This window comes from Dermacentor andersoni, chromosome 5 (genome assembly GCF_023375885.2).
Source record: "Dermacentor andersoni chromosome 5, qqDerAnde1_hic_scaffold, whole genome shotgun sequence".
Classification (NCBI taxonomy): Eukaryota; Metazoa; Arthropoda; class Arachnida; order Ixodida; family Ixodidae; genus Dermacentor; species Dermacentor andersoni.
The window spans coordinates 144,342,288-144,355,800 of record NC_092818.1 but is presented as its reverse complement, the minus strand read 5'-3'; the positions used below and the strand labels follow the sequence as shown (position 1 = coordinate 144,355,800).

The following is a 13,513-nucleotide window of genomic DNA, read 5'->3' as shown; positions in this document are numbered from 1 at the left end:
GCCGATGCATGCTATAGACAGCAAAGCTGTGCAGAGGAAGCAACTTGGAAAGATTGTACAATATGGTGGTCAGTTTGGCTGCAACTCCCCCCCGAAAACATTTGAGACTGGGAGGCGCCAAAGAACGACAAATCAGCTCAGCTGTTATGCAATTATCTGAAAACGCTCTTCAGCATTATGAATGCAGGCTCTTGCAGTAGTACTCAGCTACTTAAGATATTGTACTGCTATGCACAAGCTTTAATAAGCAAAACTACTATCAGCCCACTCAAGACAAATCATTGTGGCTGCATACATTTAGTCATTAAACTCAGTCAAAAGAACAATGCCCACTTCAGTGAGGGATGACTAATGTCCTTGCAGGAACAGATAGGACAGGGTTCAGATGAGACAACGATCGTAAGTGCTACCAATGTGCAAAAAGCAATCAAATCAACCACAGAACCCACAGAGCTACAAACGCATCTCTACAAGCCATACAAGCAACAAAAGTGCACAGCTGCATGGCCTGAGGCTGTCATGAGGCCCCTGATGACACAGCATTCATTACAATGCCACAGAAGAAAAAGCAGCAGCACTATAAGCGAAGACATTGGGGACTTTATTGGTAATTATATATATATACACGGGATGACAGGGCCTCCACGTACACCAGCGCTCACTGCCAGAGCCCTTGCTTATGGGGCAACGTGCGCAAAACAGAGGCCGTTGGCCGGGGCAGTTAGCGCTGGTGCACCGCAGATGCATAGCAGATTCCTCTCTCTCGCACACGCTCGTATGGCATCCAAGAAATCGTCCACGCAACCAATGTCGTCATCCATTGTACAGTCATCGAAATACAAATTGATCATTTCCACAAAACGTTTTCTCGCTCACTCAATCCGTCACAGCAACTGCTGAATACAGAACACCTATGACAACCGAGTAAAAAAAAGGGAAAAAAAAAGGGCTACCCAAGCGAGGAGCCTCCAGCAATTTACTGCTGCAAGTACACACCCAATGGAAAGATTGCTTGGGCTAAGGCGTAGTTAGGGACCAATGACATCAGCACGCCTTCACAACAAAATACCTGGCACTTTGAATCACTTCGAGGCTAAATTAGGGGGAGAACAGCTTGACGTGCAGCTCTGAATCCAGAAACAATGCACTAGGGTTAAATTTAGAGCCCATCACTGATGTCCCTCCTCAAAAGCAACTTACACTGAAAAGGTGAACTTAAGCCACTGAATTCTAGCCAATACACATGTAGTGTATCAGCACAACATTATCGCGACAGAAGTGCAGCTGTGTTAAATAAACAAGTGTCCTCTTTATTCTCACAGCATACAGCAGCATCAGGAATGGCGGAAAAAAATCCCGACTGGTCTTCAAAAAAAAAAAAAAAAAAAAAGAAACAAAGAGATTAGCTTGCACCTTTCACTAGATGATCTGACATCTCCCTTCAGACAACTGAAGGGCCACACTGAGCAGGTGACTTGAATGCACCAGTACGCTCGGCCCGCTGTAGCACAGTTCACGAGCAATGCTGCTTCAGTTCAACACTGAGGATCTCTAAACGAGAGCAACGCTGGTGCTAAACATAGCAATGCTACAAAAATGAGCCATTCCTTCGTAAAAAAAATATGGGTAAGGGGAGGGGCAGTAGCGGGGGGTCATCTGAACGAGAGAAAAAAACTGAATCGAGAAATAGGGCACTGTTAAAAAAAAAAGCAAGAGGGCAGAGGGCAACGTAGGGGCAGTTTTTTTTTTTGTTTGGAAAGAACAAAAGTGGAAAAAGAAAAAGGCCACAGTGCAGGAGTGCTCTTGTGCCCTCCTCGTTTCTTTTTTTCTCTTGTCCCTCCTACTTTACAGGGGCCCTGCGCAGCCGAGTGGTGTATCCAGCAGCCAACATGCTACTGCTGGCAGGCACACGACTTCTTGCGGTTGTCCGTCGGGTCCGTGGGAGCAATAGTGATGGGGATGTTGTCTCGAGATGGAGACGGATCATTGTCCCCTTCACTCCTTATCTGCTTTTGTGACACGATGTGGTAGATGTCTGCACAACAAAGGAAGCAACAGTGGGTGCTTTGAGAACTCCCATGCTCCAAACCAAAAGATCTGCACACATCAAAAGTCTAAAGGCACATGGAGAGACAAAGAGATCTTCCATACACTATGCATGTTGTTACATTTGAAAACCACGTGTAGCAAGTAAATCCGGGCCTCGCCAACTGCTGACATCGCCCCATGAGTTTCAGGTTCACAACTGCAGTGTGCACAAGATCAACAAGTGACTAGAATCGATGACAGTGCACTTCGCGTGAACACTGGGTTCGGGAACAAAGATGGGTAATTGTCTCATCGTCGCTGCCACTGCTGCCATCGCCTCCGTCGCACAACACCGCTGTCTTTGGCGGTAAAAGTTGCCTCGTCAGAGATATCTTCACAGAATGAGGCAGCACTATCAGAAACTCCTCCATCGAAGCACCACCTGCTTCAGTGTCAGTAGTGATGTGCTCCCAGAGCTTGGTAATGTCAGCTGCTCCCATCATGTTGGTTTCGCTATAATGGGAGGTTTAGCCCCTGTGCACAAAGCTCGCCTTTTTAGAGCAGTTGTTTATGATGGAAAAGGGTCCCCCACCCTTTTTCTGTTGATCAGCATGGCCACTGGTCCAGCTATCATGATCACGGTACTCCCGGCTTGCAGAATTGATATCGTCGACTGTGTGAGCTCATACAGAATTTGAGACTTGAAAACAAAATTCACAGCTTCATTTTAACTGACACAGCTTTGAACTTAGTTGGCACCATCTTCTACAAACCGAGTTGCCCTTAGCTACAGGGCTGCTTCCATAGCACATGTGTGCACTTGAGAGAGAGAGATTATAGGAAGGGCGGGCATCACCATGCCACTTCACTTCAAACATTGCTTTTATCTTTCTCTTTTTTCTCTGTAAACTTATGGAGCATGATCATGGATGTGGACGTAAAGCAGCTGGTGCCATCTTGTGGCCCACAATGCTCTGTGGCTTTTTCAATTGGCATGCAGCAATGGCAGCAGATATGAACTTGCATAGATCAACTTTTTGCCCCGTCTTGGCATCGTTTGGTGCAAGGGGAGCTTCGCAACCCAAGCGTCAAGCTCAGTCTGCATAGAAAATGCCGTCCAGAAGGCAAAATTTTGATTGTATCCAACATGCGGTCATAACATTGTTATACAGTCGAAACCCATGATAACGAAATGTCAAAGCAATGAAATTCTCGACACAACAAACTATTTTCGGGACCCTGGCGAACACTCATAGGAGTCAATGCATTTTGTATCCCACAACAACAAAACTTTTTTTAAAAGAAAATTTCGTTAATGAGGGATTGGTGTAAAGGTCAGACTGCAAATAATCGACTCGCCTAACGCTAACTACTCACATGCATTCGCTGTGCCCTTAAATTGTGTGAACTACTGCCACAGTGCACTTGCGTGGCCACCACGATTATTTCTTAAAAGGCTGTAGTGGTGCTACTAGCGGAGCAGTTGCACCTCACAACAGGCGACAGCGATGATGGTGGTGAAGGTTTACCATTGCAACAGGTGACTGCGCAGTGTCAGGACCAAAAATGCAATATTTGTATTTAAATTACAAAAAAAAAGGAGAACCGAAGACGACCTCACAGTGCGCACATTTTATTGCACCATGCGCTAAGGCGGAACAGAACACCTGTGTGGTGTGCTGACTCGTGACTGGTATGCCGACTCATGACTTCTGACTAGCCAAATCGACGTCCACAAATGAAGGCTCCGATAACCCCGACGACGCTATGGTTGTGTGTGTGCAATGTGGTCGCCGTGTTTGGTTGGTGCTAGGGTACGTTAACTGTGTGTGTGGCAATTAGACTGTCTGCTTTGCCAGCCTGCTAAGATGCCACCTCTAGCCAAAATGCAGAAATTTACGACGCTGCAGGATGAAGGCCGTTTCACATGGCGCGATTTTTACTCAGCGACACAGCAAATTCCGTTGCTCAGCGACCGCAGCGACGTCGTCGGCACTCCACGACTGGATTTTAACAAGTTGGTCGCGCTGTCCCCGAGTCACAGCGACTGGCGCTATGTGGGAGGGGCAACGTGTGACGAAACAAAGTGCCGTCAAAATGGGCGTTTTCCCTGTTTTACCACGCGCTGGTAGCTCCGTGGAGCAATGTTGCACGCCAGTTTTAGTTACGTTCTAATAGGGCATAGCCACCAGCGCCTGCGGCTTAGGAGCTTCACTAGCTATATTTTCTTCCGCTCACAGAATTCATTTAAAAGGAGAAGCTGCACGTTATCCACGCCGGGAGCAGACGCTGCCTTAACATAAGGCACGTACCCACTTGATTGCCACAGTCAACCTCTTCATGGCTACAAATTGTTCCAGCTGCTTGTACATGCACACTCAATAGTAGCTTGTTCTGCAAAAGCAAATACTCCTCCAGAAAAAAGTTGTGGCTCCCATAGTAACAGCGAAACTAGAGTGTACTAAACCGAACAACCCCACCAACGCTGCACAAGCCACGTGCTCATACTTGTGTTGTGCAGCGTCTCGCTCACCGCATCTACAAGCCATCGTAAAGCCTCAACCCTTTTAAACGTTGAAAAATTGTGTACTTATTCTACTACCGAATCATAATAGGAAAATTCTAATATCTGACTAGTTTCCATGTTGTTTTTATTTAATGATGCAGGCATGGATAGTTCATGAGCAAGGAATAACCTTGCACACGTCTGCGACGGAAAAAGCGGGTTAGCCGTAGAAGCACGTGAAAGCGGTCAGCGAAAATCGCAATGAGACGTGCGCGGCAGCATGATTTTTTTGGCCCCATTCGCACCATGTGAAGCAACCGTAAGGCTGCAGTTATTGCCCAGGTTGAAAAGGGCAGAAATAAAATGGAGATCGCCGACGAATTTGTCACTGCGTGTAGCTCAACGTCTACAATTTTGAAAAACTAGGCCTCCATTCTCGATGCACCCTGAACGGTATGAGTGCAAAGAACAAAACAGTGACGGCTGCGGTGTTCCCAGTCATCGACAAGGTGGCGTTTACATGGTTTTTTGTGAACAGCATGCCAACAAAGAGCCATTATCTGGCAGAGTGCTTCAGCAGAAGGAGCTGGACTTCGCGTGCATGCTCAGGCACAATAACGTTATAGTAAACCCTAGCTGGTTGAGCGATTTCACAGCCCGCCATGACACAGTGGCCAAATTCATTTCTGGGAAAGCAGCAGCTGTCGACCCTGTGGCAACGTCGTCGTGGCTGCTGACCAACAAAGAAGTACTGGACCAGTACAAGCGCTCAGACATTTACAACATGGATGAGGCAGCTGTATTCTAAGAGATGCTTCATCGAATACCCTGGGCTTAAAACGCCAGAAATACCACGGGGAAAAACACAGCAAGCGGCGTGTAACAATTTTGTTATCTGCCAACATGGACCATACAAATTACCACTGCTTGTAATTGGCAAAAGCAATAAGCCCCGCTGCTTCAAGAAAAAGCGTAGGCTGCCCGTACAATACACCACGAACCTGATGTTACGGATGACCCTAGCCATATTTGGCGGCTGGCTTGAGACCTTTGATGCCAACATGCAGAAGACAGGCAGGTCCGTCTGCCTTTTTTTTTTTTTGATAATGGCAGTGCCCATCACGTTGATGACATGGAGCTCAGAAACATGCACTTTTTTCCCCCCAAACAACCTGCACTTCCATGATGCAACCGTTCGATCAAGGTGTCATTTGCAGCGTCACGCGTCTTTACAGAGCAAGGCTGATTCAGCGTCTGCTGCTGAACCTCCAGCTTTATCCAGTCGAGCACAAGATTCTCTTTCATCCAACCTTTTTCATGGCATCTCATGACCACATTTTTGGCAGCTCTTCACCTTTAGGCACTGTCTTGCGCTTGTAGACGACATAGGGCGGGAGCTTGCATCCGTCTGCCGTGCACGACAACATGACAGTAACTCTCGTTTCCTTGTTGCCAGTGGACCGGACATAAAACTTGTTTAGAGCCCTTTTCGTGCACGGTGAGAGGCAATGGCATGTGCTGATAAACCGGCGTTTGGCCAGTATTGCCGACTTGCCCTAGCTGGAAGTTCTTGGACTTGCGCGGCGAAATAACATGGCGCTGGAAAGCCACAAGCATCTCTTCGAATGATTCGGGCAGCTTTTGCAAAATCGAAGTTCAGCACAGCACATGTAGCGATAAATCCAGTGCTTGCTCACTTTGATGGCGGAGCTTGGCAGCCCTTTTTCTCTTGCAAGCTCCTTAGCTTTTGCCTGCATAAGCTCCACGCTCACAGCTAGATGCGTGGCTCGCTGTTGACGTATGAACTCCATCAGGGAGAGTTCGATTTCCAGGAATGTCCCACTCTTCGGGCCGCAAAAGCTCCTTCACATTTCGCTGCACGCGAAAAGGGCTTCCTTCTGTCGACGCCACTCGCGAATGCTTCCCTCGTTGACGCCAAACTGCCTGCCTGCCGCTGCCGATGTCCTGTGCGGCTAAAATAACCTTTCTCTTGAAAGCAGCCAAGTACTGTTTTCGCTTCAATGCGGAATAAAAAAGATGCACTTCGCAAAGCGTGGTTTGCACATGTGCTGCCAAGGTGTGCACTCAACAATAAGGAAACCATGCTGTAGCCATGCAGCAGTAACGAAACCAAAACTTCTAGCACAAATTTCTGACTGAAAATTTTTTTTCAGCTCTGCATATAGTACGAGGTGAAAATTTGGGACACTAATAGGAAAAAAACCTCGTATTATAGGCAGGTTTTTACAGTAGTTTGTTGCTCGGCGAGCACGACAACAACATGGCAATGGACCACTTTTTGTAGTGCAAATTCAGAACTGTCAAATTGCTGCAAGGCAAGGCTCGGCAAAGTAAGCTTACGGACTTTTGGCAATTTTTTTTGCAAGCCAATTCCCAGAATTTTCTGTCGTATTCTCGTGCTAACGAAATTCCTGCAAAAGCGAAATTGTTTGCTTTCTGTGGCAATTTCGTTATTGTGGGTTTCCACTGCATACAGCTTTTTTCTCGTAGCCCTAATGCATACGTTCATACTCTTAAGTCAATACATTGTTATATGTGGTGTCATGGTATACATGGTACTGTGCACAACACAATAGTGCAAGGCGAATCGGCGTCTACGGGCATCGGTCTTGGCACAAAGCATGCTATCTTAACTGTGTGGAGACGCTGTGGCTTGTCAAGCAAGATATCACAAAAATGAGTTCTTTCGAAAGTGTTCTTTGAAGAATATGGCCCAAGAAAGTCAACGCGCGTTGCTGCATGCATATACGCTTGCCCTTGGCCCGGACATTCTGTGGCAGCGTATTTCTAGTGATGCCTTTTATGCTACTCTTTTTCACAGTTTTCGAGGTTTGTCCACAGCGTCGTGCAATGGAGTACTCACGTCATGCTGAACCTCGCATAAAAAGGACGCCGGGTGCTCAGCAGAGAAGAAAAATTAGACATTGTTCATGCTATCGAACGTGACACGAAGAAGTCTGTGCTGGCACGTGACAAGGATCTGCTGTTGACTACGGTGTGTGGCATTTGGAATGCGAAGAAGTTGCTCGGCAGTGCTGCTGCAAACGCGAAGAGATGTTGGCTATGAGGTACGACTTAACGACATCGTTGCCTCTGTTGTTGCCGAAGTGTCGACTAGCAACAGTGATGAGGACACGGGAAGCGACAGCACAGGCGATTCAGGCCCAACAGTGGCAGAAGCTGCACGTTACGTCAGCCTCATGAATGCAATCGTTGCAAGGAGAACAGCACCCCGCAATGAAAAAGGCACCCCGCAACTTCTGCAGCGCTACAGCACATGTGCACGAAGAACACGTAACGCGAACAAGGAATCTGCCATGCGAGTGCTTTCCGAGAAGAGGGGGCTGGCGGAAAAGCTGGCTCGCAGCTTCATTAAGTTTGAGGCCGCTGTCGTCGCTGCTAGGCCGCCGCGGCATCAAACGAAAATACCATTCTTGTCACGCGGAGTGAATAAATAACTGCATATTTTTCCCCTTTCATCGCACTCTCTCAGAGTTCCATTTTTCACAGGTAAGTAGGCGATCTCGGGCTATTTCGGTTAAGCAGTACTACCGTTTAGTACATACTTTTTCCGAGCTCCGGCCAACTATTATTTAATGAGGTTTCACTGTACCTGTTACGCAGTCGCATCTGAATTGTACACACCTGTCCCACATGTCTTACGGGGACAGTCTTATGAAGGGGGATGTGCTCGTGGAGCGAATGTCTGGCCATGTCAGATAGGAGTGTATGTGCCAGAAATGCCGCATGCACTTGTTACATGCTCAGACGTCAGCACCGGAGAGGGCGCGTAAAGTCAACACCCCCTCGAGAACGTAAGGCCTTCTGGCTGTACCCTCTCCCCTTGAGCTACGTCACGCAAAAGAGGCCCACATACAAATTCCGTGCAGTGTGCTACGAAGCTACGAGCGGCGCGCCTGTGTTGAAAATGAGACGCAGAAGACCGAGTGGGCGACGATGGCGATAATTCGATTAGTTCCAGGAACCCTGCCGCTCCTTGGATAGCTTCAGGGTTAGAAAAGTCCTGGTATGCTGCGACATACTTCCGAGCGTACTTGTTTCTAGACGTGACCCGTGCATGTAGTCTCTGTGCTTGTGCTGCGATTGCAGTTGTGTGTCTGGCAAGCCTTCATTGCCGTGGAATATGGATTACATTCATGCCAGGAAATGCCTAATAAGTGCTGCGTGCCCAATCGCTGGAACAATTACAAATCGGAGCCGAAAGACCATGCATTCATGTTTCCACAATATCAACGACAGAATATTGGGTGCCAATGCTAAGGCAAAGAAGACAAAAGCTGGAATTCTGCGTAATAACGCAGCTGTCTCTTTGTAAATTGTTGCACGAATGTTTTGTATCTCCATTGCTAAACTCATTTGAGGTGGTGTAAATATGTGGACTGCAGTACTGTATGTAATAATGCCTCGAAAGTGAAATTTAGACTGGAATAAATACATGTGTCCCAAATGTGAAGAAAGGCACACCAGCGAAGCTGTCATGAGATGTGTTATGGTGCAGTGCTAACATTTTGTTGAACTTTCATGGTCGCATGAACGGCAAACTTTTTCACGCCGACGATAAATCAAGACAAAGAAGCTACTCTGAAGAGGGCAGCACTGCGACTTTTCAATATAAGCCATGCTCCCTGTCATTTACCCGAAATTCGTTCTCAATCCTAAGGTTGAACCATTTCATTCTTTGTGGACGGGCTCTTTAATAATGCAGCCATAAATAGTGTTGCATAAATAAAATAATCTTGGAACACCCTCTGTCCTCTGCGGGCCATCTGCTCAACTATGCCTAAAAAAATAGAAAATAACTGCACTCTGGTTAACGTTGCCCATAAGGGCGCGATCTCTTCATTCAACCTGCATCTCCGAGCACACCGCCGGCCTCTTCTCCGCGACATCATTCGCCAAGCACTCAGGCCTTCTCTTGTCTAGGTTTTGTTTCTAAGGTGCACTTCCTTCTCGCCCTCTTATTGTGACAGGGGAAAGATGTTTGCTCGCTTAACCAAAAGAACAACAACGCCGAGGTGAGAGTGCCACTAAGAGACACCAAAGTCAAAGATTAGGGTCACCTACCAATTTGCGTTGATACAACATAAAAGTTAATTTTTTCACTCCACAGTCTCCTTGCTTTAATTCCATGGCTTCCTTTCGCCGGCATGTTTATGACACCTTGCGCATCCACGCACATGCGGCAGTTAATTTGGCTTCATCTCGCAGGCTGTTTCTGTTTGTCGCACTCGCGAAAACCAATACAGTAGCCGACCGTTTATTCGGACCTCACGGGGACTGCAGAAATGTCCGAATAAACAGATGTCCGAAAAAGCAGATTAAGAAAAAAAAAATGAAATCCTTTATTTCCACGCACTTATTCGGGCTCGGCAGTAGGCGTGATCGTGAATCGTGAATAATCGTGAATGCGCCGTTGCACGCTATTCCGTTTACGCGCAATCAGATAAGCCTGAATCTCTGAGAGGGTCGTACGGTCACTATAGGCGGCTGAAAGCACAGTCACTGCTTGTACACACTCCGCATGCGACGGCAGCGTAGCACATGGTGCGTCATCTTCCGACTCAAGAGTCATCGTCCGGTGGTGCAGCAGAAACCTGACGAATGATCTCGCCGTCGTCGAGTTCTGCGCACGTCAGTACAGCAGTGTCAGCACCTGTGAAACTGTCAAATGAGACGGTGTCCGGAGTCGCAATGCAACCACTGCGCACGTCTCGGCAGAATATTTTCCGCGTCAGTAGGGAGCACATCGGAAGGCGATAAATCTTAGGCCTCCCGGCACCCGCTTGCCGGCATTCCCCAGCGCAGTCTGCGCGGGCACTGTCGGCGCCATTAGAGACTTGACGCGATGTTTCCGTATGCCGCGTTGGATCACCGAAACCTCGACACAGCACACAAAGCAAACACCACCGTGCCGACGCCAGTCACACAAACGAAAAAACGTGGCCTGCTCGCAGCGTCGTGCGCGAAGAAACAAATCAGCTGCTGGATTGTCTTGACATGGCCTACAAAACTGAAACCGGAACTGCTGCAGAGCCACTCTATCGAACCAGGCAGAAACGATGATGATGAGCGGAGATTTTTAGTAGCGCCACTTCGTGGGGCAGCAAGGAAGCTCCGTTCAAAACAAAAATGGCGTTCAGCAAGTCGAACCATGCACCTGTCAGAGTCGGTGCATGGTGCTCTCGACCGAGTTGGCTCAAGAAGTGTCCGAAAAATCAGACGAGAGGTTGCAAGGTGTCCGAACTTTCGGCAGTTGTTATACATTATGGTCTATGGGGAAAATGGCGGTGCCGCGAAGCTGACCGAATAATCGGGCATGTCCGAATTTTCGGAGTCCGGAAAATCGGTCGGCGACTGTATCTGGTTTTTAATATCTGAAGGGTCCTTGCTAGATGGCCGCTCTTATTGCTTACACGAGTGTGATTGCATCTGTTCACAGGCGGGTGCTGGTACAGTTAAACCTCGATATAACAAACTTCGTCACATCGTGAATTTCGTTCCATTGAAGTATTTAACTTTTCACAACCTCTTGTCCACAGAACACCATGTACTTAGAACCTCAATTTAACGAAGTGTGCGTGCAATTTATAACATGACAAAATTTCGCTTCCACTGCAAAGGAATGCCAAGAATATAAATGGAAACTTCAGCGGATGCAGGTGGTTGAACGGTTGCATTAAAGCGGCTACTTGCAAACGCATCTCTCAAATTGCATGTGGTGCATTTAGAGCGACTAAGTGGAGCTGCATCACATTCTGTATAAAGTCCAAGGGCAATAAGACTTATCGTGCCCTGCAAGCTTTGTGCTTTAGGTGTGAGTGAAAGTGTGCGAGGGTGAAACAAGATGGTGGCCTCTTTCTCTAATGCTGCCTTCCCACGCGAGCAAAGGGAAAGAGGGGGAGGGGAGCAAGCTCGCAATAACGAGATCAAGCGGCACGGGGGTGAGGAGTAAGTTGGCACGCATTGAGATTCCTGGTGCACATTGCGATTTCTGGCGCACATCTCTGCTGTGGTTGCACATGGCTTTAAGCGTGGCGAGGGCATGCGCATTTGCGCACCCTGTTTTAGAGGTAAACTGCCTTGTGTGCAAAGAGTGGGTGTGCCGAGACAATGTGGCATCATGCAAGCTGTTTACCGCAGGTTTAGTATTAGAGGTTGCGTAATCTCAAGTTTCGGCGACCCCGTTGGAGCGCAAGGCAGACGAAGCATTTGCTCCCTGCTGCCTGCGCTCTTTATGATAACGTCTCAGTGCAGGCGACGCTATCAGATACAGGGGTGGAGTGCACACGGATGCATGGCTGGCTTCGTTTAATTCGTACTGCTGATGTGAAGATATAGTTGTGGCACGAATCCGTATCATTCGCTGCCGGCTCCCAAATTCATCAAAATGAATCTTTTTTCGATTCAAATTTGTTATTTTCGGTCACCCGATCATTTGGAAAATTCTGCGGCCCCTTTCTGTGTAATAAAATCGATTGCCGACTGCATAAAGATAAAATTTCAATACAGCAAAATTTCAATATAACGAAGCAAATTGCCGATTTTACCTACTTTTTACCTACTTCGTTACATCGAGGTTTAAGTGTACATACAAATAATGCTGCCGAATATGAACGACGCTGCCATGTATGCCGGCATTTCTATTCTTGAGACTCGCGAAAACCAATTGCTCCTCATTGGCGATGGAACGAAAGATTACTGCAAGCTTCCGACTCATGTCTGATGGACGCACAACCACAGACCCTTCTGCGTGCACTCACATGCACAGTTTGAGACGCTATGGATGCGACGGCTGGTTGCTCTTCCGCAAGCGATTCAAGCCGTGATTACTTCTCAAGCGCCGAATCGGAATAGTATACAGTCGCCGACCGTTTATTCGGACCTCACGGGGACTGCGGAAATGTCCGAATAAACAGGTGTCCGAAAAAGCGGATTAAGAAAAATAATTAAATCCTTTATTTCCACGCACTTATTCGGGCTCGGCAGTAGGCTTGAAGAAATCGTGAGTGCGCCGTTGCACGCTGTTCCGCTTACGCGCAATCAGATAAGCCTGAATCTCGGAGAGGGTCGTACGGTCGCTATAGGTGGCTGAAAGCACAGTCTCTACTTGTGCACGCTCCGCCTGCGACGGCAGCGTAGCACATGGTGCGTCACCTTCCGACTCGGAGTCATCGTCCGGCGGTGCAGCAGAAACCTGACGAATGATCTCGCCGTCGTCGAGTTCTGCGCATGTCAGTACAGCAGTGTCAGCACCTTTGAAACTGTCAAATGAGACTGTGTCCGGAATCGCAATGCAACCACTGCGCAGGTTTCGGCAGAACATTTTCCGCGTCAGTAGGGAGCACATCGGGAGGCGACAAATCTTAGGCCTCCCGGCACCCACTTGCCGGCATTCCCCAGCGCAGTCTGCGCGGACACTGTCGGCGCCATTAGACACTTGACGCAATGTTTCCGTACGCCGCGTTGTATCACCGAAACCTCGACACAGCACACAAAGCAAACACCACCGTGCCGACAACAGTTGCACAAACGAAAAACGTGGCCTGCTCGCAGCGTTGCGCGCGAAAGAAACAAATCAGCTGCTGGATTGTCTTGACATGGCTTACTAAGCTGAAACCGGAACTGCTGTACGACCACTCTATCGAACCAGGCAGAAACGATGATGATGAGCGGGGATTTCCAGTAGCGCCACTTCGTGGTACAGCAAGGAGGCTCCGTTCAGAGTCTGTGCATGATGCCCTCGATCGAGTTGGCTCAAGGAGCGTCCGAAAAATCAGACGAGAGGTCGCAAGGTGTCCGAACTTTCGGCAGTTGTTATACATTATGATCTATGGGGAGAATGGCGGTGCCGCGAAGCTGACCGAATAATCGGGCATGTCCGAATTTTTGGAGTCCGGAAAATCGGTCGGCGACTGTATCTACATTTTTCTTCTTATA

General features: G+C 48.0%; 1 protein-coding gene across 2 annotated transcripts in view; it reads right to left on the bottom strand.

Annotated features, from left to right (window-relative positions):
- Positions 1-578: 578 nt before the first annotated feature.
- The window catches only part of Rab11 (RAS oncogene family member Rab11), a 28,487-nt gene continuing 15,552 nt past the window's right edge, over positions 579-13,513 (bottom strand). For both annotated transcript variants that reach the window (XM_055071102.2, XM_050178820.3), the window contains one exon: positions 579-2,035. In XM_055071102.2, coding sequence (XP_054927077.1) covers positions 1,893-2,035 — 143 coding nt within the window. In that variant the 3' untranslated portion in view covers positions 579-1,892. The remainder of the gene's footprint in view (positions 2,036-13,513) is intronic.